Below are 27887 nucleotides of genomic sequence, written 5' to 3' on the forward strand. Positions count from 1 at the left end.
ATGCTGCCCCATCCACAGCTCAATCCAAAAATGCCTTTCCATGACTGAAAGAGGCTCCTTTTGTAGGGCTAGCCCCTCCCCTCAGAACAATTAACCCTAATTAATTAATCAATTAACAATTAACAATACAAACCTACATTTTCCATGAACTAAACATACTAAAGGATATACATTGCAACACGGTTTTAAACAATATCACAACATAACATTTACAACATTACATCACTACTGACAATATCTTTCAATATGCCCATATGCATTAATGAGCCATTTGGGACAGGCACTATAAAGCCAACCCAATTCCCTTAGCTCGGGTCCTTTTCCAGCATACCCGGAAGCTACAGAGATGGAGAGAGAGGAACAGAACAAACAAACAATGCGCTCATCCACAACATTGATAAGTATAAAATGCATGCACCAAGACAGAAGTTAATTTGTGTGTCGACCCACATTGTTAACTTAACTTATAATGGCGCAGGGAGGAGTGATGAATATGTGTGTGCGTTAAAGAACCAAATGCTGCCCGCGGCCAGTGACGGACTTCTACGTCACAGGCGATCAATACAACATACAATGTCTTTACAATATCCCTATAGAGAACACTTTCAAAGCTGACAGCATCCAGGCACTGTAGAAGATAGCATTGTAGTGGGAGTGTGCCCTCCAGTGGTCTGGCTAGGTAGCAGTTGGGTGTTTTCAATTATTTCACACAGTATGTTGATGTATTCAGTGACTCGCTTTGGAAATTCAAACTGACATGAGACATTCATCAGCACATAGTACTTTCACTCAGGAATCCTGACAGCCTGTTTGTGGAGTGGTCACATACAATATATTCAACTCCGAACAGTTCATAGTAATCTGATTTCAGAAAATCAAAACAAGTCAAAATGGATTGCTAGACTCTGGGATAGCTAGCGTTAAGGCTCTGATGGCTGTATCTCCACTATGATCTTTGCCCTAACCCTAACCATAACCCTAACCATAGCCCTAACCCTAACCATAACCCTAACCCTAACCCTAACTCTAACTTCAATTATTTCATTTTATTGGCAGGAGGGTTCTGCGAGGCCTTCTTGAAGTTTGGGGCCCAGGGTTACCCCTCCCAGGTTTCGGACTCTGCCCTCATTCCTGCCCTGACCTCAGCCATTACCCCCGACGTCAGGGTGCTACAGCTGGTAGAGGATCTCAGGTTAGCCCTGGAGGGCCAGGTGGACCAGGAGTCCATGAGGAGACAGGTCCCCATAGACACAGCACACACCCTGTTAGAGTGGCTGGAGAAGGGAGGGGTGAGTACCTTCAACACAGCCTAAACTCACTCCGCACACTAAACTGGCTAGTGTGGTGTATGTTTTTCAGGAAACCTTGTTTCTGGGTTCCATTGTACAATAAATGGCTACAATGATCAAATCTGTTCTGCAGTAACAGCAGCTATTGAATCAAGCTCACTTCCAACAGCCAGAAGGACAGCAGGTAGCCTAGCATTTAAGAGCGTTGGGCCAGTAACTGAAAGGAGGCTTGAGTAAGGTATAATACCCCCAGCAACTGTTCCCGGGCGCTGGTGTCATGGATGTCGATTAAGGCAGACCCCCGCACCTCTCTGATTCAGAGGGGTTGGGGTAAATGCGGAAGACACATTTCAGTTAAATGCATTCAGTTGTACAACTGACTAAGTTTGCCACTTTCCCACATGGAGAGCCTATGATTTCTGAGAACTCTACCTGCAAATAATGTAATGCACTGTAGAAGGCCACACATAATTGCTGGGTGAAAAACTATAGGTCATGTACAGTATTTATAGGGTACATGAAGGCACAAGGTCTGTTTTGTGGTGGTCTTTATTCAGGGGTGGTTGCCCCCTCTCATCCCCTCTTCACCCAGGAGTAAGAGCCAGAGCAGGGGTCTCTCATCTGCCACTGGTAATGAGATCCAGAGGTAGCTGCTGCTCAGACTGGGAGCAGTTAGTTCCCCTCCTCCATCCTTTCCTCCTCTTTCTTCTCCTTATCCACTCCTTCCTGCTTGCATTTTGATGTTGGTTTTATTTGCACATAAACTTTATCACATACTATGCACATTCAGGGTAAGGAAAGGAACATCTGATACTCTCCCCACCTAACTCCACTTCAACTACTCTATCCCCCTCCCTCCCCTTCCTATTCTCCCTTTCATCCTCCTCACCTACCCTCCATCCCTTCCCTCCCGTCTATTTAATCTCCTCCTTCCCTTCCTCCTCCCCCTCCTCTGTCTACCTACCTTTCTTGGTTCGTACCACATCTGTGGCAAGCATGTATAGCAGAATGCTCCCTCTCTACGGTGCCCCTTTAGAGAGATCACAAAAGTAGCTACATCGAGGGGTACTTCAGAGAGAGAGAGAGAGAAAGGGGGGATACAGACAAAAAGAACCAAGTGATAATGTTTGTGTATGAGACGGAGAGGGAGAGCGATGAAAAGAGAGAGACGGACAGCAAGAGAGAGAGAGAGAGAGAGAGAGAGAGAGAGGGAGGGTGTGTGTGTGTGTGTGTGTGTGTGTGTGTGTGTGTGTGTGTGTGTGTGTGTGTGTGTGTGTGTGTGTGTGTGTGTGTGTGTGTGTGTGTGTGTGTGTGTGTGTGTGTGTGTGTGTGTGTGTGTGTGTGTGTGTGCGCGTAAGAGAGAGAGAGGAGAGAGAAAGGAGAAGACGGAGAAGACGACTTGTCACTTCTCAGCCTGCCTCTGTCTGGGCTCCAAACCGCACAGTCAGGGTTCGAACCAGACACAGCACACCACAGGGTCCCCACTACAGTCTCTCTGCAGCAAGAGAGAGGGAAGGAGGGGAAGAGGAAGAAGATAGAAGGAATCAGGGAGATCAACAGAGATAAAGTATCTTTCTTTCTGAGCTCTATTCTGTTAATTAATCTCTTGTCTATCGTGCTCTTGCTTCCTTTTCTCTCTCTCTCTCTCTCTCTCTCTCTCTCTCTCTCTCTCTCTCTCTCTCTCTCTCTCTCTCTCTCTCTCTCTGGATAAGTTGCAGTGTAGAGTTTGAGGGTGGATATAGTCAAAGCCACAATGGGCCAACAGAATGGAGTATAACATAGAGTTTTATAAGCATTTTGCCTGGCTGAAAAAGGTAAGAGACTTTGAGGTTTCACTTTCATGCATCTTCCCTGCTAATACATCTGTACTGCATCTGTATAGAGGAATCTGGTTATTGTTATTACAGTGAAATTCCTTGCATACTGGAGATGCACATGGAGAAAGACGTGTATTGTGGAGTTGCTCATTATAACACAGTTAGAAACATTGATAGTATAGACTCACCTGTTTTGACCGTAAGCTGGAAAGTTGTGCGTCGTACTGTCCTTCAAAGCAAAAAGGCAGTAACTGCTCGTAGTGTGGAACTGAGAAAATGGCTTTAATTTACCTTGGTTTCACAGTAACCTTATGCAGTTGCTGCTAGCATGACCCCCATGTTCTCCAAAACACAATACAATATAGGCATGATACTTGTCCACATGATTAAGCATTTATTTAATGTAGCAAAAATACCTTGTTTATTTTCTCTTGTTCGTACTGGTCACCCATGTGAATCAAACCCTGGCATCTACCAATTGAGCCACACGGGACCCAACTCTCCCTGCGATTCTTTACTGTACAGGAATAATATCATATTTTACTTATTTAAGTTTATTTAATTTTTATGTTTACAGTGACATTCAGTAAAAGTGTCGGTTTAAGCCAGCCAACTAATTTTCAACTGCAGTCCCTGGGCAGGTTCTTAAAACAATTACAATACAGACAAACAATGAGCAGTGAGCACATGCAGAGCAAAATAGAACAAGCAACACGTAGCATGCAGAACAATAGCAAAAAAAAGCAACAAAACAAAATACATAAAAGCAACAGTGTTTCCACACCTCACACGCTACAGACAACATGGAAAGTGTTAATAAACAGCTGGGGATTATGTTCACAAGCATGACTGGCCTTTAGCCATGTCTTGGCTTTTTGTGAAGGTGGGATAGGTGGCGCAGTTGTGTGTCTGATGGCAGTGTGTTCCAGACATGGGAAGCTCTCACAGAGAAAGCAGATGAACTGATTGAAATGCTGTTCCAAAACTCTGCAGGTGATTAGGATTGGATGAGCTTCTACATAGCCTTCATACATGGTACGATAACAGGAAAACTTTATTTCAGTATAGTTCAATTAGCTATATGGCTAACCTGTCAATCCATCTGTTGAGGAACTTTTACTGAATTTCAGTGAAGAATGTGTAGGCTAATCTGAGTCTGTGGCTGAATGGATGTTATCTAGGATAGGAGGAAAACATTTAAACGTGTCACTGAATGGGAACCAGATCTGGTATGGTGAGCTTGTGCACCAGGCTTAACCTGTTTCACGGTCCCTGCGGCCAATCAGCAATCAAGGTCCCAGTGACCAATCACTAATTAGGGGCAGGAAACATGTGTCGGGAGATACTGGGATGCGTGAAAGGTAAACACCAGACAGGTCAAGAGGTCATAGTACCTGAGGAGAATAAATAAATGGATGAATGGATGGGCAACATGTGTTTTCACTTCAGACTTTGTCCTTCCTCTGGGGGCACAGTACAGGAAGCACCTGAAATAGACCTGATAGGACTAGACTGGGTGTAGTTATGATCAGTCCATTCCTGAATTCTCCTTCACCATCTTGTTGTCATTAGGGAGACGTTTTTAGCTCTTTCTGGCTGATCCCATCTGGACCTCGTTGTCACGGATTAACTTGGACACAAAATGGCCCGATAGATGATAATAAACAAGGGCTTTTTCTCTCTCTTTTACCAAACTGACTTGCTTATTTGGACTTGTTTACAGGATGTTTATGTTGCGCAAATATTTGTTATTTGCAGCCCTTGAAATAACTGAAGAGAGAATCCATTTGCATATTCTATTGTTCAAAAGATATATGGCTAAATGCATCATTTGTCGTCTTTTTTCTATGACTCTTGAAGGAAGTTAAACTCCGGCCACATGCTGTGGATTCTGAATCTTCAACAGTTCGATCTGCAGAGTGTTCTTACATTGTCTATTAAAGGTTTAATGGTATTTCACAATTACTGTAAACCACTTGAGCTGGTTGGCTCAGCCTCAAAGTTGCTGTGCCACAAACTTTCCATGGTTGTGGTTTAAAAAAGTCTGGATTTCTCAGCAATTTCTTCTAATTTGGTTTCATACATGAACGGCTAAGCCATTATTTAGGAAGGCCTGAGGTCTTGCAACATTGGTTCGAGAAGCAAATATCAAATTCTTAGAATACTAAAATATTCATCATCATTTAATGAAAGCTTAAGAAGCATAAACCTCTTACAGAATTCCACACTCACGACCTTCTCACCCCACAGCCACAATAGGTTATATGAAATGTGATACCAGTGCTGTGTGTGTGTGTGTGTGTTCTTGTTGTTCTCTCTAGAGTCTGAGCTTTCATTTCAGAGAGCCCTGGTTCAAGGTAGAGCTGACACTGTGGGTAACTCCTCTCCCTTCACAGTTGTACTTGTACTGACCACAAATTGACCAGTAACTGACCGCTCCTCTGTAGGTAAACCAGCAGTCCCCTGGGAACGGCGAGACTAACCAAGAACGATTGACACGCTTAGAGGGAGACAAAGAGTCCCTTGTCCTCCAGGTAAGATTACCTTATGTTATAAACAGTGTATGCATGTGTATGTTTTGTATTTGCCATAATGCATTTGTGTATTTTTAGCTATCTGTATCTGTAGGCATGTGTGTTTTGCGGCACATTGGCATATAAAGGAGTTGTTGTAATGTTTATATACCCCTCACCTACAGCAATTATTATTTCAATTCAGCTGAAGTTGAATCGCCCGAGTTGAATATGAGCCTACTGATATACAAGAGGATACATTACACTGCATTGGCCCCCTGGTGCCCTCAATAAAATATAAACAGTAGTAGCTCTATCATGTATCAGTCATGAGAGAGAGAGAGAGAGAGAGAGAGAGAGAGAGAGAGAGAGAGAGAGAGAGAGAGAGAGAGAGAGAGAGAGAGAGAGAGAGAGAGAGAGAGAGAGAGAGAGAGAGAGAGAGAGAGAGAGAGAGAGAGAGAGAGAGAGAGAGAGAGAGAGAGAGAGAGAGAGAGAGAGAGAGAGAGAGAGAGAGAGAGAGAGAGAGAGAGAGAGAGAGAGAGAGAGAGAGAGAGAGAGAGAGAGAGAGAGAGAGAGAGAGAGAGAGAGAGAGAGAGAGAGAGAGGCCTCAGGGCCAGAACATCCAATTATCAGAATAAACCACATTACAACACAGTCAAATCAAAACTACATTGCTTATTGGGAAAACACAAGCCCAACGCAAGATGCAGTGCAATCCGGCCCTAAATCAACAGTACACTGTGGCTAACTATTTGACCATGGTTACTGATCAAAACCTTGACAAAGTACAGGCTCAGTGAGCACAGACCAACCTGCACATGTCCTCTATATTGTTATTGTTCAATGGTTGACAATATTGATTATTATCTTAATATTGTAAATATCCAAAGTAAGCTTTGGCAATATGTACATTGTTACGTCATGCCAATAAAGCAAATTGATTTGAATTGAGAGAGATGTAGAGAGAGACGGAGAGAGAGACGGAGAGAGAGCTGTAGAGAGAGACGGAGAGAGAGCTGTAGAGAGAGCTGTAGAGAGAGACGTAGAGAGAGCTGGAGAGAGAGCTGGAGAGAGAGAGCTGGAGAGAGAGACGTAGAGAGAGAGCTGGAGAGAGAGACGTAGAGAGAGCTGTAGAGAGAGACATGTAGAGAGAGACATGTAGAGAGAGACATGTAGAGAGAGACATGTAGAGAGAGCTGGAGAGAGAGACGTAGAGAGAGCTGTAGAGAGAGACATGTAGAGAGAGACATGTAGAGAGAGACATGTAGAGAGAGACATGTAGAGAGCGACGGAGAGAGCGACGGAGAGAGCGACGGAGAGAGCGACGGAGAGAGCGACGGAGAGAGCGACGGAGAGAGCGACGGAGAGAGAGACGGAGAGAGAGACGGAGAGAGAGACGGAGAGAGAGACGGAGAGAGAGATTTAGAGAGAGACGGAGAGAGAGATTTAGAGAGAGACGGAGAGAGAGATGTAGAGAGAGAGATATACAGTGGAGCAAAAAAGTATTTAGTCAGTACCAATTGTGCAAGTTCTCTCACTTAAAAAGATGAGAGAGGCCTGTAATTTTCATCATAGGTACACTTCAACTATGACAGACAAAATTAGGGAAAAAATCCAGAAAATCACATTGTAGGATTTTTTAATGAATTTATTTGCAAATTATGGTGGAAAATAAGTATTTGGTCACCTACAAACAAGCAAGATTTCTGGAGGGAGAGAGAGATGTAGAGAGAGAGAATGATGTAGAGATGTAGAGAGAGACAGAGATGTAGAGAGAGAGAGATTGAGACAGAGATATGTATATGTATATGTATATATATAGATGTGGAGAGAGAGAGAGTGATGTAGAGAGTGATGTAGAGAGAGACAGAGAGAGACAGAGAGAGACAGAGAGAGACAGAGAGAGACAGAGAGAGACAGAGAGAGACAGAGAGAGAGAGAGAGAGAGAGAGAGAGAGAGAGAGAGAGAGAGAGAGATACTTCACCCGCTTTGACAATGTTAACATATACTTCCCCTGCCAATAAAGCTCCTTGAATTGAATTGAGAGGGGGGGTGATTAATCCAGTGTTGTTTTGTTGAACAGGTGTCAACAAGGGTTAGGAACAGGGCAGTACTTCTTACGTGTGTGTGTGTGTGTGTGTGTGTGTGTGTGTGTGTGTGTGTGTGTGTGTGTGTGTGTGTGTGTGTGTGTGTGTGTGTGTGTGTGTGTGTGTGTGTGTGTGTGTGTGTGTGCGTCCTCGGGGCTGTTGAGTAAGGGTTTTTCTGCAGTCAGGTCCAGATTTGCAGGCTACAACACACCTCTGTTCATTGACAGATGTGATGTCTTGTTGTTGTGTATAGGTCTCTTAAACAAACTAACATGTTCCTCCACTAAACTCCATCTGATTGGCTGGTTGAGCCCCGCCTTTGTAACCGATTGGCTCTTTCCCTAGTTTGTTTTCTCAACAGCTGTATCTATCTCATGAGTAGTGCAGAGCCGGCCTGATGAGTTGAACTGAGAAAACTCATGAAGGACAAAGAGTCCTTCATTCAGCTTTGTAAATATTTGTTATCTGGCAGTGTGAAGGGTATATCAATTAAGGAGCTGATATGTTGTGAAATGGATGGCAGGCAGAGAGAGGTGATTTTAATGACTGAGAAAGTGCATGTGGATGTTGGGGTTAGATAACTTCCCAGGTGGAGGGTGGAGCCAGGAAAGGGGGAAGAAGGGAGGGAGGGAGAAAGAGAGTGTGGGAATGAAGCATGAACAGATGTCAAGGGGGTTGACAACATTGAAAGGAGGGTGTCAGAAATGTTGAAGTATTGCTGCCTGCTAGTGTAACTGAGTTTCTCCTCCATTCCACACACACACACACAGGTGAGCGTTCTGACGGACCAGGTGGAAGCTCAGGGAGTAAAGATCAGTGATCTGGAAAGTTCTCTGGAGGAACATCAACACAAGCTCAACTCTACAGAAGAGATGCTGCAGCAGGTAAGGACCTCACAATCTGCTCCTCTTCCATTCATACAAACCTTTGAACTGCAACCTTGTCTCAGTTTAGACTGGTTTCAGTATGATATCAACTTCCTCGTTTTGTATGGTTATCAGGTTCACTTCCATACAGTTCCTGTTCACTTCCAAACAGTTCCTGTTCACTTCCAAACAGTTCCTGTTTCTATTCAAACAGTTCCTGTTCACTTCCAAACAGTTCCTGTTTCTATTCAAACAGGGTTCTGAAAGTCTGCATCACAGCAGCACAAATATCATGCCTTCTTCCTTAGACTGACATCATGACATTTGCGTTATGTATGACTAGAAAACTTTCAAATAATGCATATGTGAGAAGAGGACATTTAGATTTACACTGTCTCCTAGCAGACTGTCTAGACATGCTGAGTCTCATGGTACACTACCTCCTAGAGAGTCCAGTATCCCAGGAGGAAATTCCTCACCAGGATTCCAGTGAGCCAGGCTCTAGATCTCTGTGACAACCCAAATATTTAGTGTGGTCTGTTCCCATCCAGGACTGATTCTTGCAGTGGAGCATCCGTCTGCTCTGGAAGGTTTGGTCATGGTGCTCTGCTCTAGGGCTGGTCTGTCTGGGTAGGTGTGCACAGGACAGAGAGCATAGTCGGTCACACCCCTAACCACCCAGATGAGGTTGGACACATCGCCTCAGGCTGGGAGGGTTGGAAAGAGGGAGTGAAGGGACAGAGAATGAGAGAGAAATGGAAGAGAAGGTGTAAAGGGACAACGAGAGAGTAAATGGACTGAGAGATTAAGAAGCAGTGAGAGAGAGAGAGCAGGGATGAACAGAGTGCTCTGTCATCAGTAGAGGTAGTGTCCATGTCTTCCACTCCTGTGAGGTGCAGTGGAGTTCAAACTCAGAGCAGACTTGGAAGCTCAGTCAGAATCAAGGATCCTCTTCACAACTGAGCTAAGATAACTTCATGACAGCAACATCTTTAGCCTTCATGCATGAAAAGGACTATTGTCAGTCCATACAAACTGGAAACTGAGGTAGGACAAACTTAGCATACTCGTAATTTTGTTTTGCTACAGTATATCATCCTTCCAAGGAGAGGCTTTCAACTGCTCCAAAGTTCTCCCAAATAAATTCTGTATACTATGCAGACTTTGTTAGACTCCTCAAATGCCTTTAATGCATTTCATTTGGTAGCCATTGCAAACTTAAATTCTGTAGCAAAAAGTGTATTAAACAGAAACAGGAGGGAACTACCTGAATTTGTCCAATTGAAATTTTGTTTTGCTCTGTTTGTTTCCATTTGGTTCTTAAACTGTAAACAGTTTTCATATTGAATACACCCCTGGTTAACTCTGTACAGCAGGGTTGTTTTGAAGGGCCGGGTTTGTTTCCATGAGATTTGGTCATTATGAGGCTTTGGACCTGAGCCGCAAATCTCTTACTAGTGACACAGCTCTAATATTTTCCATGTGCACTCTCCCAGAAACCTCTCAGAAACCCAACCCTTTTTGCTTCAAAATAGCTAGATTTTTAAATGCCCATGGTCGGCCTGCCTCAGTGCTTCGGATATTTTCTTTGGACCTTTCTAAGGCTGTGTTTACGCAGGCAGCTCAATTCAGATATTTTTTCACTAATTAGTCTTTTGACCAATCACATCAGATCTTTTCACATCTGTGCTTTTTCAGAGTTGCACTGGTCAAAATACAAAAGAGTGAAAAAAAATATCAGATTTGGGCAGCCTCTGAGAATTTGCACCTGCCTGAAATCAACATAATTAGCTGTTGAGAGAAATGGGGACTTTCAAATGGGACAGTTTTTCTGATAAAGAGGGATAATTAGTGTATCAAGCAAGGTCCTAATCAGCATGTTTGATTGATAGCAATCCTCATTCAAATAGGAAGGCATGTGCTGAGCCTCTACAGTACTTCTATTTGTTGTTGTATGGGAACTGTGGGCTCTTTTACGCTCTCCTCTGCATGCTTTGTGCTTGCCTTTGAGAGGGGCAGTAAAAATAGTGCCCAGAAGCTGTGTATATTTAGCTTTGTGGACTGTGTCTGACAGCAGAGGGTTTGTCTGACTTTGAGAGGACTGAGCAGAGCTAGACGATAGCTTATTTAGTGTCCAGAGTAGAAGTTCTGTTTGGGATTGGTGTCTTTGTACTACTGTCTCTAACGGTCAGTGTGTGTGTGTGTGTGTGTGTGTGTGTGTGTGTGTGTGTGTGTGTGTGTGTGTGTGTGTGTGTGTGTGTGTGTGTGTGTGTGTGTGGTCTTTAACCATTTGCATGATTGATGTATTAACACGTGGGTCTCCCCTGGTGGTAGGAGCTCCTTAGCAGGACGTCACTGGAGAGTCAGAAGTTGAATCTGATGGGAGAGGTGTCCTACCTGAAACTGAAGCTGGTGGACATGGAGGAGAAACAGTTTCATGGAGTAGAGAGGCAGCACAAAGCAGAGGTAAGGACACACACAAGGAGGGCTGATGAGTAATACTAAGCTTAGGTATGACTGAGGAGGTCAGAGTTGAGTCCCTGAGACAGACTAGCATGTCTGTGATTACAACAACTGGCAGGTTTTTATTTGTTTTTAGACTAATGTTGCGCTTGAACAAGTATAGGGAAGTTGAATTCTGTCAGGACTCTAAGGGGGTTAGTTTCATATCCCTTGTGACATCTGTTTTAGTGAAGTGAGCTTCACGAGGAAATGACAGGAGTGTATCTAGAAGTCCTGTTCATGTTTTAGGTAACCCAACCATGTATTCAGCAGCTGACTTTATGACAAACATACTTTTAAAGACCGAGTAAAATATACTCTACCCTCTTCCTGGACTACATGGAGAGAAGTTTCATTCCTAGGGAGTCCTAGCTCTGTTTTTAGTTCAACCTGAAATGTATGTTTGCTTAAGCCCATATGGCATGTTGGGTTACCTACACCCATCACCACATGAAGATCCAACATCTTCCTCCGAACTATTGCAAAACATGGCTTGTCAATGAGCCTTTGTGCCCCAGAGCACATCCATACTATGTGAAGCCGTGCTGGCATGATGGGTGAGTAGACTTTAACTCGGCGACAGGTTTTACGTTTCAGTCTACATTCCTGATGTTTTTGAAATCATGACTGGCCTATTGTGTGAGATGCAGAGGAAGGTGTTAAATGAGGCAACCCCACCCCTTTCAAGACTGAGTAGCATAACACTTTGGACAGGAAATGATCCATACCTGTGGTTTGTAATGTAGAGGATATTCAGTAGGTTTAGTAATTTAAGGACATGTGGTGCAATGGTCTTTCTGCTCTGGTCATGTACACACACTGCCTTCCCTAAGACTGCTTTCTGGAGAGAATGAAACCTCTGCTTTGAACATTCCTCTGATGTGCCATGTGTGACCATTCAAGCATACAGTATGCATGTGAATACGCACACACGTTGACACTCTTTGGAGGCCTCCCTGCTCTGGAGCAGTCACTAAGCTCATGGTTATATATAGCTGCGGACAGCTCTCCATATATCTGTCGTATCCTCTATACTGGACACCATGTGATACTTCCACAGTCCAGGCATAGCTCAATGGTTGTTTACGCTCTAAGTATGAGAACTTGCCTTGCTCTAATGGACTAGACGGTTTATTTCATGTGGCAGTAGCATACACGTGTGTGTGTGTGTGTGTGTGTGTGTGTGTGTGTGTGTGTGTGTGTGTGTGTGTGTGTGTGTGTGTGTGTGTGTGTGTGTGTGTGTGTGAGAGATTAGGTACCTTCTGTTCTCACTCCAGTAGGTCATAAGCGTATTTACCCTGACAAAACTATTTCACAGGCCCAGAGTGTGTTTAGACCTTGCAGAGCTGTTTCTCATTGTGGTTCACACAGACATTTAAACCCAAAACAGTGCATGGCTTTAAACATTCCATTTATTATGTAAAAAAAATGTGTTAGTATATCGTTGAGGAACACCACACAGTCCTTTTTTCATTCTTCCTCTCATTCTGTGTTTATTTAAATTTTCCTTATTTCTCTCTTCCCTTTGTGTCAGAGTGTCGTAAACTTGATTAGTGAGCTGCAGGAGCAGATGTGTAGGTTTCAGCAGGAGATCAATTGCAGGATCCGGGAGAAAACAGGGCAGGCTGACAGCAGCCTACAGAAGGCCTGCGACACTTGGCCCACGGATACCCAAAACCCAGACCAGGGGCTCGCCTGTGATGGTAGCCCAGAGGAGGTACACGACAGTGGGCTGGAGGAGCCTCCTGACGTGATCCCATTCTCAGGTGTGGAGAATAGCTCCAGTACTTCTGAGGAGCAGTGCTGCTGTGGAAGCGAGAGTGTAGGCAGAGAATGTCTGCATGACTTTTGATCCTAAGCATGTAGTCGTCCATCACTGTGTATGGCATGATCCCAAGGCTCTGACACTTAGATCTGTGCTTGCACTAAGGAACCCCTCACCACCAAACTTGCACATGCATAGTTCATGAGACCCAATGCAATCCCATTTAGTGTGTAGATAAGAGGGTTGTACTGCATCATTTTTAAGAGGCATTTCATTGTGGTGTTGTGAGAATAGTTAGCAGATAGAACTCATGGACTAATTGACACTCTCCAGACTATTAAAACAAGCCATTATCTGTTGATGTACATTTGTGACAACGACATTTACAAGTTGTATATCCTCTTATCAATGTCCCCAGGTCAAACTTCAAGAGCTCAGACTTCTCAAGGAGAAAGTAGACTATCTTGAAGACCAGAAGTCCCAGTATGAGAGGAGACTCAAAGCAACGAAGGTATAACAAACATACGTTAGCCTACCTCCTCTCCTGTTATGTCTAGACTGTACTAGTAGTGCCCAGATTCCTCTGCTAACTGCACTTTTCCTAAACTCTGTCCAATCTGCTTTTCTGCCCAGTTAGATGAGTCATACAGACACTAAAGTCATTCACAAAAGCTTATTTTCTTTACAAATCTGCTGACCATTTTCTTTGTAGAAATGGATTTAAATGGTGGCACATTCCCTTGGTGGTTTCTCTTGGCGGTTAAACAATGCCTTGGTTAACACACCCCATTGCCATACCTTGCTGGCTCTCTACCTGGCTCTCTTTTGCTCACTCTTTCACTCCCTTGCACTCTCCAACTCTCAATTTCACCTTTTCCTGAACTGCTTCGTTAAGCCATTTAAAAAAAAAATAACTTTCACTCGGGACAGACATGAATCTCCTTTGTTCATATGCATTTTAACTTTAATCACTGCTAGTCTAACACATTTTTGACTACATTATCAGGCTATATATGGTCATGTGGGTTGTGGATGCGTTACTCTGAACTTCAGTCTGCCCTATATAAACATATAGCCTGCTATGGAAAGATGAACCAGCCAAATCATGTAAATATCAGCTTTAGATTTCAAGCTTGAGTGTGTACTGACAAGCATTTTGCTGTACCTACTACATCTGCTAAACAGTTTACGCCACCAATAAACATTGATTTGACTTAGTCTCCAACAGTTGTATGAGGATTATTTTATGTATGTGTTGTCCTTCTGAGAGCATAAGAGTGTGTTTGCTTATGCATGCTCCTGATCCCCCCCCCCCAATCACACAGGCAGAGCTATCAGACCTCCAGCAGCTCCTGCTCAGTAAGAATGCTGAGATAGACAGCCTGCACACACAGCTCCTGGCCAGACCACTGTCCACTGAGACCTCGGAGAGAGGTAAGCACCCAAACAAACGCTTCTTCCAAACTGAGTAACTTTAATACAGGGTTTGTTCTGTAATGAAGGAGCAATGTGTCCTTTCTTGTTGACTTGTCAACAGGTTTTTGTCAGTCATGGATCAATAACATGCTGCAACAGTGGCAGCAAAAGGTGTGCCTGCATGCGAGTGGTGTCTAACAATGGTTCTCTCTCTCTCCACATTGCATAATTTCCACTGTTAGAGGATATGTACAGGAGAAGGCTCAACAACAAGCGTAAGCCTTAACACTATTTAACAACTTTAACACATTGCTTTCAACCTCACCATCTTATCCCTTCCCTAAATGCACTCCTTTCACACTGTCTTGCATACCCTGTTGTGGGGCTCCAAGAAAATCAAACCCAGGAATGTACCTTGGCTTCCTGTCTGGCTACATTTTAATGAGCTCACATTTCTTCAACTGAGTATATGGAATCACTGAGCAGAATACAGAATTTCCACTAGGAAGGGACTCTTGATCTGTTAATGTCAGCCAACTGGTGTCCAGTACCATAACCTTGATATGGCATTGTGCTCTTGCTACTAGTGGTATACTGTAGTTGAGTGATTAAGTTTCATTTTCAGAAGATGTCTTTTCCATTGCACATGGCTGCCTGTCAACTTTCTCTACTTCATTTCTGCTTTATTGTATGGACCTCTAGCTCATACTGTTGGCTTTCCCTGGCTAGATGAGACATTTTCCATCTGAAGTTCTGCGCCATCTATTTTACATATGCCTAAATGAGGTAGAAAATGAAAGATTGCAAACGCATTGTCATATCATGGTACTGCATACATGGTGTAGTTGCCATCATGTACCCATGACTCCTTTCTACAGACCAGGAGCTCCAAAGGTTAAAGACTGGGATGGAGATGCTGCTGGTTGCCAATGATGAAAAGGTAAGTAGGGGGCTGTCATAGGTCCCTTTAAATCTATGTTTTTCTCTCTCGGTCCAGTAGTGAGATGTAATTTGGCATACATCACAAAATTGAACAGTGTGATCCCATTGCTTTGTATATAGTTGAGTACCATTGTATACATTAAAAGCAGTGTTGGCATACACAGCACAACCATCATTACTGTTTGGATGGTAGGGGCTGCTGGAAAGCCGATGGTGTATGTATCCGCACATCAGTAGCACCACCCACAGGCATTAATAGCACAGTAGGGCTTTTGTACTCTTACAGTTGCACGCACGGGTGGAATCTTGGGTCTTTGAACAAATGTGCCTCATGCTCGCTCTCTCTCAGCAGCCAACCATTTTAGGCAAAGCCACAATTAATGAGTCCTGAATATGCCAGACCTAATTTTGGAGTTTGGTCCATGAAGAGAAACTAGACCAGGCCAAGGGCACTGGCACCACTTCAAATCACACACTCTGTTACCACTACTCTGATTTCCAGCTGTGCCCATGTCACACTCCATACATCTCAACTCTTATGTTAAAAGCATATGGAGAAAGCCATTTATAGTGCCTTGCTAAAGTATTCAGACTACTTGAATTATTTCACATTTTGTGTTAGTGGGATTAAAATCTGGCAAATAAAGTTTGATTTGATCCATGCGCCGAAAACAAGTGAGAACTTTACCGTGGAATATTTACTTACAAGCCGTTAACCAACAGAGCAGTTCAAGCAGAAGAAAATATTTACCAAGTAGGCTAAAATATAACAGAATAAGAATAACAGTAATGAGGCTATATAGCGGGGGTAACGATTCAGTGTACAGGTTAGTTGAGGTAATCTGTACATGTAGGTTTGGGCGAAGTGACTATGCATAGGTTACAAACAAACAGCGAGTAGCATCAGTGTAGAAGGGGGAGGGGATTTCAAAGTAAATAGTCCTGTGGCGATTTGTATGAATTGTAAAGCGGTCTAATGGCTTGGTGGTAGAAGCTGTTCAGGTGCCTTTTGGTCCTAGACTTGGCACTCCGGTACCGCTTGTCGTACGGTAGCAGAGAAAACAGTCTTAAACTTGTGACTGGAATCTTTGACAATTTTATGGGCTTTCCTCGGAGACTGCCTATTTATATGGGTCTTGGATGGCAGGAAGCTTGGCCCCAGTGATGTACTGGGCCGTTCGCATTACCCTCTCTAGCGTCTTACCGAGCATTTGCTATACCAGGCGGTGATGCAACCATGCTCTCACCAACCGTTTGAGGATCTGGGGACCCATGCCAAATCTTTTCAGTCTCTTTTCAGTCTCCTAAGGGGGAATAGGTTTGAGGTGCCCTCTTCACGACTGTCTTGGTATGTTTGGACCATGCCAGTTTGTTGGTAATGTGGACACCAAGGAACTTAACTCTCGACCCGCTCCACTACAGCCCCGTTGATGTTAATGGGGGCCTGTTCAGCCCGCCCTTTCCTGTAGCAAACTTAATGATGGTGTTGGTGTCGTGTTTGGCCACGCTGTCATGGGTGAACAGGGAATACAGGAGGGATCTAAGTACACACCCCTGTGGGGCCCCAGTGTTAAGGATCAGTGTGGTAGACGTGTTGTTGCCTACTCTTACCACCTGGGGGCGACCTGTCAGGAAGTCCAGGATCCAGTTTCAGAGGGAGGTGTTCAGTCCCAGAGTACTTAGTTTAGTGATGAGCTTCGTGGACACTGGTGTTGAACGCTGAGCGGCAGTCAATGAACAGCATTCTCACATAGGTGTTCCTTTTGTCCAAGGGAGAAAGGGAAGTTTGGAGTGCGATTGAGATCACATACCGCCCCAAGAGATTATCTGAATTGGCGTGGGTCTAGGGTGTCCGGGAGGATGCTGTTGATGTGAGCCATGACCAGCCTGTCAAAGCACTTCATGGCTACAGATGTAAGTGCCACGGGGTGGTAATCATTTAGGCAGGTTAACTTTGCTTCCTTGGGCACAGGGACTATGGTGTTATGCTTGAAACGTATTACAGACTCGGTCAGGGAGAGGTTGAAAATGTCAGTGACGACACTTGACAGTTGGTGCACGCATTGCTTTGAGTACACTTCCTGGCAATCCGTCTGGCCCAGCTGCTTTGTGAATGTTGACCTGTTTTTTAAAAGGTTTTGTTCCCATAGGCTACCGAGAGCATTATCACATAGCCATCCAAAACAGCCGGTGCTATTGTGCAGGCTTCAGTGTTGCATGCCTCGAAGCGAGCATACAAATCATGTAGCTTGTAGTCCGTAAAAATCCAGAAAACGCATGTCAAAAATGTTACACATTGATTTGCATTTTAATGAGGGAAATAAGACTACATGTTCAATGGGATTGAGATCCAGAACATGGAAGAACACTGACATTCCTGTCTTGCAGAAAATCACGCACAGAACGAGCAGTATAGCTGGTGGCATTGCCATGCTGGAGGGTCATGTCAGGATGAGCCTGCAGGAAGGGTACCACATGAGGGAGGGGATGTCTACCCTGTAACGCACAGCATTGAGATTGCCTGCAATGACGACAAGCTCAGTCCGATGATGCTGTGACACACCGCCCCAGACCATGACAGACCCTCCACCTCCAAATCGATGCCGCTCCAAAATACAGGCCTCGGTGTAATGCTCATTCCTTCGACGATAAACGTGAATCCAACCATCACACCTTGAGACAAAACTGCGACTCATCAGTGAGACAAAACCGAGACTCATCACTTTTTTCCAGTCCTGTCTGGTCCAGCGACGGTGGATTTGTGCCCATAGGCGATGTTGTTGCGGGTGATGTCTAGTGAGGACCTGCCTTACAACAGGCCTACAAGCCCTCAGTCCAGCCTCTCTCAGCCTAATGCGGACAGTCTGAGGGATTGTGAGGGGGGATTGTGTGTTCCTGATGTACTTTGGGCAGTTGTTGTTGCCATCATGTACCTGTCCCACAGGTGTGATGTTCAGATGTATCGATCCTGTGCAGGCGTTACACCTGGGCTGCCACTGCAAGGATGATTAGCTGTCCGTCCTGTGTCCCTGTAGCGCGGTCTTAGGCGTCTCACAGTACGGACATTGACATTTATTTCCCTTGCCTCCCTGCTTCCTTGCAGCATGCCTGAGGCACGTTCGCGCAGATGAGCAGGGACCCTGGGAATCTTTAATTTGGTGTTTTTCAGAGTCAGTAGAAAGGCCTCTTTAGGGTCCTAAAACTGTGACCTTAATTGCTGTTAGTGTCTTAACGACCGCTCCACAGGTGCATGTTCCTTTAACTTCTTGCGTCGAGCAATCCCGTATCCGGGAGCGTAATCATAGCCTCAAGCTCATTACCATAACGCAATGTTAACTATTTATGAAATTCACAAATGAAATAAATATATTGGCTCACAAGCTTAGCCTTTTGTTAACAGTCATCTCAGATTTTCAAAATATGCTTTTCAACCATAGCTACACAAGCATTTGTGTAAGATTGATAGCTAGCATAGCATTAAGCCTAGCATTCAGCAGGCAACATTTTCACAAAAACAAGAAAAGCATTCAAATAAAACAATTTACCTTTGAAGAACTTTGGATGTTTTCAATGAGGAGACTCTCAGTTAGATAGCAAATGTTCAGTTTATCCAAAAATATGATTTGTGTAGGAGAAATCGCTCCGTTTTGTTCATCACGTTTGGCTAAGAAAAAAAAGGTGGTTTTCGCATATCTATTTGATGATAAGTCATTCGTGGCAGTTGGGTTTCTCCTCTGAAGCAAATGGAAAAATACACGCAGCTGGAGATTACGCAATAATTGCAACGGAGGACACCAAGCGAGCACCCCCTTTCCTGTTTGAAATTTCATCTTGGTTTCGCCTGTAGCATCAGTTCTGTGGCACTCACAGATAATATCTTTGCGGTTTTGGAAACGTCAGTGTTTTTCTTTCCAAAGCTGTCAATTAAATGCATAGTCGAGCATCTTTTTGCGACAAAATATCTTGTTTAAAACGGGAACTTTTTTTTTTAAATCCCAAAATTAAGAGTGCCCCCTATATCAAAGAAGTTAATTAGGCTTTGTCGTGCCGCCTTCACGACTGTCTTGGTGTGTTTGGACCATTCAACTTTGTTGGCGATGTGGACCACAGAACTTGAAGCTCTCAACCTGCTCCTCTACAGCTCTGTTGATGAGAATTGGTGTGCTCGGTCCACCTTTTGCTGTAGTCCACAATCATCTCCTTAGTCTTGGTTACGTTGAGGGATAGGTTGTTATTCTGGCACCGCCAGGTCTCTGACTTCCTCCCTATAGTCTGTCTCGTTGTTGTCGGTAATCAGGCCTACCACTGTGTGTCGTCTGCAAACTTAATGATGGTGTTGGCGTCGTGACTGGCCACACGTCGTGGGTGAACAGGAAGTACAGGAGGGGACTTAGCACGCACCCCTGATGGGCTCCAGTGTTGAGGATCAGAGTGGCAGATGTGTTGCTACCTACCCTCACCACCTGGGGGTGTCCCGTCGAAGTCCAGGATGTTTTAATTTCCAGTATCCTTAGCTTAGTGATGAGATTTGAGGGTACTATGGTGTTGAACACTGTGCTGTAGTCAATGAATAGCATTCTCACGTAGGTGTTCCTTGATTGCAATAGAGTGGATCATCTGTGGATCTGTTTGGGCGGTATGCAAATTAATGTGAGCAATTACCAGCCTTTCAAAGCACTTCATGGCTACGGAAGTGAGTGCTATGGGTCTGTAGTCATTTAGGCAAATTGCCTTAGTGTTGTTGGGCACAGGGACTATGGTGGTCTGCTTGAAACGTTGGTATTACAGACTCAATCAGGGACATGTTGAAAATGTCAGTGACGACGCCTGCCAGTTGGTCAGCACATGCCTGGAGCACACGTCCTGGTAATCCATCTGGCCATGTGAATGTTGACCTGTTTTTAAAGGTCTTGCACACGTCAGCTATAGAAAGTGTTCACACAGTCGTCCATAACAGCTGATTGTCTCATGCATGCCTCAGTGTTGCTTGCATTGAAGTGATTTAGCTCATCTGGTAGGCTTGTGTAACTGGGCAGCTCATGGCCGTGCTTCCCTTTGTAGTCTTGTTAGTTTGCAAGCCCTGCCACATAAGACGAGCGTCAGAGCCGGTGTAGTACGACTCTCTAGCCCTGTATTGGTGCTTTGCCCTTTTGATGGTTCATCAGAGGGCATAGCAGGATTTCTTGTAAGCTTCTGGGTTAGAGTCCCGCACCTTGACCACACAGACGCCTCACAAGCCCTCAACTGGCAACTTCATTAATTAAATAGTACCTGCAAAACACCAGTCTCAACATCAACCGTGAAGAGGCAACTCTTGGATGCTGGCTTTCTAGGCAGAGTTTCAAAGAAAAAGCCATATCTCAGACTGGCCAATAAAAATAGATTAAGATGGGCTGAAGAACACACTGGATAGAGGAAGATTGGAAAAAAAGTTATGGACAGACAAATCTTAGTTTGAGGTGTTCAGATCATAAAAAAGAATATTCATGAGATGCAGAAAAAATGAAAAGATGCTGGAGGAGTGCATGACGCCATCTGTCAAGCATGGTGGAGGCAATGTGATGGTCTGGGCGTGCTTTGGTGGCGGTAAAGGTCTGCAAGGCTGTAATTGCTGCAAATGGAGGATTCTATGACAAAAGCTAAGTTTGAAGGACACAATTATTTCAATTAAAAATAGTTATTTATAACCTTGTCAACATCTTGACTATTTCCTATTCCCTTTGCAACTTATTTCATGCATGTTTTCATGGAAAACGACAACATTTCTGAGTGACCCCAAACTTTTCAACGGTAGTGTTTTTCCTTTTTTTCTTTCCCCAACAGGTTATGGTCAATAATATCAAAGGCTCCACTGAAATTTAACAATACAGCTGACACTATTCTTATCAATTTCTTTCAACCAACCATCGGTAATTTGTCAGGGCACTCAACATGTACTTCACTTCTCTTTAAGCATGCTGAAAGTCTGTTAACAAATTAACAGAGAAATAGCGTTTTATTTGGTCAAACAATTTCTTTCCAACAGTTTGCTAAGAGCTGGCAACAAGCTTCTAGGTCTGCTGTTAGATCCAGTAAAGGCCACTTTACCACTTGGGTAGAGGAATTACTTCTCTCTAGGCCTGAGGACAGACTTTCCTCTAGGCTCAGATTAAAGATATGACGGATTTGGCTATGAGAGTCAGCTACCATCCTCAGTAGTTTCTAAGTTGTCAATGCCAGGAAGCTTGTCATTATTGATCGATAACAATGTTTGCACTACTCCTACACTAAATGTACATTTTTATTTTAAATGCATGAATATCATGGCTCATTTTTAGTTGATTGACATTTCCTGCCTAAGTTTGCCCACTTTGCCAATAAAGTCATTCAAATGATTATGCCATCTGAGTTCCTTTCCATTTTATATCATTGATCTTGGCTTCATAATACAGTTTCTTGTTCTTTTTGATTTTAGTCACAATTTCTCAATTTGCAGACAAACTTCTTGGCCACTCGTTTCACCCCATCTCATTTCAACCATACCATTTAATTAAAAAAAATCCTTATCAATCCATGGAGCCTTAATAGTTCTAACAGTCAGTTTCTTAATTAACAGGTGCATGTTTATTAATAATTGGAAGAAGCATTTTCATAAATTCATCAAGTGCATCATCTGGATGCTCCTTATTAATCACAATCAATCCCATTTATTTAGAAAGTCCTTCATACATCAGTTGATGTCACAAAGTGCCGTACAGAAACCCAGCCTAAAACCCCAAACAGCAAGCAATGCAGGTGTAGAAGCATGGTATCTAGGAAAAACTCCCTAGAAAGGCCAGAACCTAGAGAGGAACCAGGCTATCAGGGGTGGCCAGTCCTCTTCTGGCTGTGCCGGGTGGCGATCACATCAGACCAACAAATGTATCTAACATCCACATAAGAGTCAGAGCAAAATCTTTTGTATGATCTCTTATACACTATTTTAGGACCAACCTTTGGAACTTTGGCTTTCCTGAATATAGCCACTAAATTGTGATCACTGCAACCAATGGGTATGGACACAGCTTAACATTTGTATGTTAGCCTTATTGTAAAATTGACTCAATTGTTTTTTCCCCCTCAAATGACAAAGCAGAAGTATTCAGAAGTATTCAGGCCCTTTACTCAGTACTTTGTTGAAGCACATTTGACAGCAATTATAGCATTGAGTCTTCTTGTGTATGACGCTACAAGCTTGGCATATCTGTATTTGGGGACCTTCTGCCGATCCTCTGAAGCTCTGTCCGGTTGGATGGGGAGTGTCACTGCACAGCTATTTTCATGTCTCTCCAGAGATGTTAGATCGGGCTCTGGCTGGGCCACTCAAGGATATTGAGACTTGTTCTGAAGCCAATCCTGTGTTGTCTTAACTGTGCTTAGGTCGTTGTCCTGTTGGAAGGTGAACCTTCACCCCAATCTGACGTCCTGAGTTATCTGGAGCAGGTTTTCATCAAGGATCCCTCTGTACTTTGCTCCAGTCAGATTTCCCTCAATGTTTTTTCTCAAATCTAAAAAAATAAAAAAATTAATCCGTTTAACAATAAGGAAGTAACGTCACAAAATGTGAGAGTCAAGGGGTCTGAATACTTTTTGAAGGCACTGACTATACAGCAACATATCCCCTAGCATTTGTCTCCTCTATGTTTTTCCCTTGTATTGCTAGTGCTGTATCATCAAATAAATTATCTAAGTGAGTCTCAGAAATGGCTAATATATGAATTATCTGATATTGATTTCTTAACCTTATTTCTAAGGCTACATATATTAATATGGGCTAATTTATGCCCTTCCCTGGGTAGATTATCAGAGAGACATAATACTGAAAAGAGCAAACCAAGCAATTGAAAAAATATACATTCAGAAGTCCATTAATAAATTAAGGTGTGTGTGCTGCAGAGTTGAAGCTACAAACCCATAGGCTTGGGTCTCTCACACAGCTTCAGGATAGTCCCCCTGGAGGAAGATCTACAGTTGAAGTCAGAAGTTTGCATGCACCTTAGCCAAATACATTTAAACTCAGTTAGGTTCACCACTTTATTTTAAGACTGTGAAATGTCAGAATAATAGTGATTTATTTCAGCTTCTATTTCTTTCATCACATTCCCAGTGGGTCAGACGTTTACATACACTCAATTAGGATTTAGTAGCATTGCCTTTAACATTGTTTAAATTGAGTCAAACGTCTCAGGTAGCCTTCCACAAACTTCCCACTGTAAGTTGTGTGAATTTTGGCCCATTCCTCCTGACAGAGCTGGTGTAACTGAGTCAGGTTTGTAGACCTTGCTCGCACATGCTTTGTCAGTTCTGCCCACAAATCTTCTATAGGATTGAGGTCAGGGCTTTGTGATGGTCACTCCAATACCTTGACTTTGTTGTCAGTAAGCCATTTTGCCACAACTTTGGTAATATGCTTGGAGTCATTGTCCATTTGGAAGACCCAAATGATGTTCTTTAGATTTTTCCATGATGTCAAGCAAAGAGGCACTGAGTTTGAAGGTAGGCCTTGAAATACATCCACAGGTACACCTCCAATTGACTCAAATTATGTCAATTAGCCTATCAGAAGCTTCAAAAGCCATGATATAATTTTCTGGAATTTTCCAAGCTGTTTAAAGGCACAGTCAACTTAGTGTATGTAAACTTCTGACTCACTGGAATTGTCATACAGTGAAATAATCTGCCTGTAAACAATTGTTGGAAAATACTAGTTTAACAATAAAGTTGTGGAGTGGTTGAAAAGCAAGTTTTAATGACTCCAACTGAAGTGTATGTAAACTTCTGACTTCAACTGAATGTTCCTCTCAAGTTCTTGGCTCTTTAGAGAACAGCTACCTTGTTCTTGAACCTTAGGAACTTCTCAGATCATTTCCCTCACTTTGTCCCCAGGCTCCGCCCAGGTCGCGTGGAGATTCTGCCCACAACCATGTAGTTCCTCCTTGATATATTGATTTATCCATCATTGTTATCATGGATTCACACACAGAACTGTCCTCTCTCAAGGACTTACAGACTGCATTCATCTTGCCGTTCTCCTGTTTCAACTCATCGAGCTGAACCTGGGAGAACTGCAACATGTTCTTCAGGTCCTGGACCAGTTGACCATTATTTTATTAGTTGAATCCACAAGTATTTTGACAAAAATAACTCTATTTTCTTGCTGTAAGAACTGCTTTTAGAACTATTTTTGTTTGTTTTAAAAGATACTGTGTGATAGACACCACTGTCCTCAACAGTACTCCCACCGGCTTTGGTCTTTGTCATGGTAGCTAGCAACGTAGGCTACGCCGTTACTCCTCACAGTTCCAGACAAGGCAGGTCACAGGGAAGATTCAACATGACAAACAGCAGGGATCTAGACAGCCACAAACCCGGGACAATCCGCTGTCCCAGCCGCAATGGCTAACCGCATCGCGGACTGCATTCAAGCCCTCAAGGAATACACAGCTGGCTTGATAGGCAGCTAGGTAAATAGAACTTCAGACCCGGCCTTAGTTTGCAGGATCACTGGACAGAGACTAGCAGTCCCAGCAACTGATGCCAACAGCGTTGTGAGATCCAAACTAAAATGTTAGCTAGCTACTAGAACTTTCCAATACACTTTCAAAACAACAAATCGAATCAAATTTTATTAGTCACATGGTTAGCAGATGTTAATGTGAGTGTAGTGAAATGCTTGTGCTTCTAGTTCTGACAATGCAGTAATAACCAACGAGTAATCTAACATAACAATTTCACAACAACTACCTTATACACACAAGTGTAAAGGGATGAAGAATATGTACGTAAAAATATATGAATGAGTGATGGTAGAGAACAGCATAGGCAAGATGCAGTAGATGGTATCGAGTACAGTGTGTGTATATATATATATATGAGATGAGTCATGTAGGGTATGTAAACATATATTAAGTGGCATTGTTTAAAGTGGCTAGTGATAAAAACAATCACAATTTTTTCCATTATTAAAGTGGCTGGAGTGGAGTCAGTATGTTGGCAGCAACCACTCGATGTTAGTGGAGGCTGTTTAACAGTTTGACCTTGAGAGAGAAGCTGTTTTTAGTCTCTCGGCCCCTGTTTTTAGTCTCTCGGCCCCTGCTTTTAGTCTCTCGGCCCCTGCTTTTAGTCTCTCGGCCCCTGCTTTTAGTCTCTCGGCCCCTGCTTTGATGCACCTGTACACCTGTACCAGCTTTACTGACCTCGTGTGAGGTCAGTGTGAGGTGATTGTCCTGACACCACACTCCGAGGGCCCGCAACTCCTCCTTGTATGCCGTCTCGTCGTTGTTGGTAATCAAGCCTACCACTGTAGTGTCACCTGCAAACTTGATGATTGAGTTGGAGGTGTGCATGGCCACACAGTCATGGGTGAACAGGGAGTACAGGAGAGGGCTCAGAACGCACCCTTGTAGGCCCCCAGTGTTGAGGATCAGCGGGGTGGAGATATTGTTACCTATCCTCACCACCTGGGGGGCGGTCCGTCAGGAAGTCCAGTACCCAGTTGCACAGGGCGGGGTCGAGATCCAGGGTCTCGAGCTTGATGACGAGTTTAGAGGGTACTATGGTGTTAAATGCTGAGCTGTAGTCGATGAACAGCATTCTCACATAGGTATTCCTCTTGTCCAGATGGGTTAGGGCAGTGGGCAGTGTGGTTGTGATTGCGTCGTCTGTAGGCCTATTGGGGCGGTAAACAAATTGGAGTGGGTCTAGGGTGTCAGGTAGGGTGGAGGTGATATGGTCCTTGACTAGTCTCTCAAAGCACTTCATGATGATGGAAGTGAGAGCTACGGTGGGGTAGTTGTTTTTAGCTCAGTTACCTTAGCTTTCTTGGGAACACAACTGAGCTCTCCCTCGTTTTGTGTTCAACAGGAAGTGACAAATTTAATTGACAAACATGTCCTAATCCAGCTTTGCAAAGCTCTTAGATTTACCCTAAACTCACAGCTGTAATCGAAGCCAAAGGTTTTTCTAACATGGTTCGACTCGGGGAGCTGAACACTTACACAACAATGTTTACTTATTACATTTTTTTCCCACTTTGGCATTTAGTGTTCTGTGAAGATTGATAATTTAAATTCATTTTAATCCCACGTTGTATCACAAAATGTGAAGAACTACTTTGCAAGGTACTGTATGGATTCATCTCCCTTTTACAGGACCGGCGTATTGAGGAGCTCACACTGCTCTTAGTCCAGTGCAGACAGTTCAGAGATGTTGCGACTCCAAGACAAGGTACCAACCTCCCCTAACATACATTGTACTACTCTAGTTATTGATTGATTGTTTTAATGAAAAGCCACCAAAGGGTAAAACATTCCTTACATTCAAATGTACAGTGGGGCAAAAAAAGTATTTAGTCAGCCACCAATTGTGCAAGTTCTCCCACTTAAAAAGATGAGAGGCAGTAATTTTCATCATAGGTACACTTCAACTATGACAGACAAAATGAGAAAAAGATTTTTAATTATGGTGGAAAATAAGTATTTGCTCAATAACAAAAGTTTCTCAATATTTTGTTATATACCCTTTGTTGGCAATGACAGAGGTCAAACGTTTTCTGTAAGTCTTCACAAGGTTTTTCCACACTATTGCTGGTATTTTGTCGCATTCCTCCATGCAGATCTCCTCTAGAGCAGTGATGTTTTGGGGCTGTTGATGGGCAACACAGACTTTAAACTCCCTCCAAAGATTTTCTATGGGGTTGAGATCTGGAGACTGGCTAGGCCATTCCAGGACCTTGAAATGCTTCTTACGAACCCACTCCTTCGTTGCCCGGGTGGTGTGTGTTTGGGATCATTGTCATGCTGAAAGATCCAGCCACGTTTCATCTTCAATGCCCTTGCTGATGGAAGGAGGTTTTCACTCAAAATCTCACGATACATGGCCCCATTCATTCTTGCCTTTACACGGATCAGTCATCCTGGTCCCTTTGCAGAAAAACAGCCCCAAAGCATGCTGTTTCCACCCCCATGCTTCACAGTAGGTATGGTGTTCTTTGGATGCAACTCAGCATTCTTTGTCCTCCAAACACGACGGGTTGAGTTTTTACCAAAAAGTTATATTTTGGTTTCATCTGACCACATGACATTCTCCCAATATTCTTCTGGATCATGCAAATCCTCTCTAGCAAACTTCAGACGGGCCTGGACATGTACTGGCTTAAGCAGGGGATCATGTCTGGCACTGCAGGATTTGAGTCCCTGGCGGTGTAGTGTGTTACTGATGGTAGGCTTTGTTACTTTGGTCCCAGCTCTCTGCAGGTCATTCACTCGGTCCCCCCGTGTGGTTCTGGGATTTTTGCTCACCGTTCTTGTGATCATTTTGACCTCACGGGTGAGATCTTGCGTGGAGCTCCAGATCGAGGGAGATATTCAGTGGTCTTGTATGTCTTCCATTTCCTAATAATAATTGCTGCTTACCTATTGCAGATTCAGTCTTCTCAGCCTGGTGCAGGTCTACAATTTTCTGGTGTTCTTTGACAGCTCTTTGGTCTTGGCCATAGTGGAGTTTGGAGTGTGACTGTTTGAGGTTGTGGACAGGTGTTTTTTATACTGATAACAAGTTCAAACAGGTGCCATTAATACAGGTAACGAGTGGAGGACAGAGGAGCCTCTTAACTTCTTGCGTCGAGCCATCCCGGATCCGGGATCGTGACGACAGCCTCAAGCACATTACCA

At 43.6% G+C, this 27887-nt stretch overlaps 1 protein-coding gene across 6 annotated transcripts in view; it reads left to right on the plus strand.

Annotated features, from left to right (window-relative positions):
• Nucleotides 1–347: 347 nt before the first annotated feature.
• Nucleotides 348–27887, plus strand: part of LOC124033675 (liprin-beta-2-like) — a 39885-nt gene continuing 12345 nt past the window's right edge. Inside the window, exons 1-10 of one of the 6 annotated variants that reach the window (XM_046345845.1) lie at nt 348–401; nt 1057–1289; nt 5554–5640; nt 8478–8591; nt 10908–11039; nt 13259–13351; nt 14166–14274; nt 14499–14531; nt 15135–15196; nt 26367–26442. In XM_046345845.1, coding sequence (XP_046201801.1) covers nt 377–401; nt 1057–1289; nt 5554–5640; nt 8478–8591; nt 10908–11039; nt 13259–13351; nt 14166–14274; nt 14499–14531; nt 15135–15196; nt 26367–26442 — 964 coding nt within the window. In that variant the 5' untranslated portion in view covers nt 348–376. Of the gene's footprint in view, nt 402–1056; nt 1290–2969; nt 3104–5553; nt 5641–8477; nt 8592–9276; nt 9621–10553; nt 10761–10907; nt 11040–12609; nt 12898–13258; nt 13352–14165; nt 14275–14498; nt 14532–15134; nt 15197–26366; nt 26443–27887 lie in introns of those variants that run through there. The other 5 variants (XM_046345844.1, XM_046345847.1, XM_046345850.1 and 2 more) reach the window with 5 other exon arrangements.

The sequence above is a fragment of the Oncorhynchus gorbuscha genome, linkage group LG04 (genome assembly GCF_021184085.1).
Source record: "Oncorhynchus gorbuscha isolate QuinsamMale2020 ecotype Even-year linkage group LG04, OgorEven_v1.0, whole genome shotgun sequence".
In the NCBI taxonomy this organism is placed as follows: domain Eukaryota; kingdom Metazoa; phylum Chordata; class Actinopteri; order Salmoniformes; family Salmonidae; genus Oncorhynchus; species Oncorhynchus gorbuscha.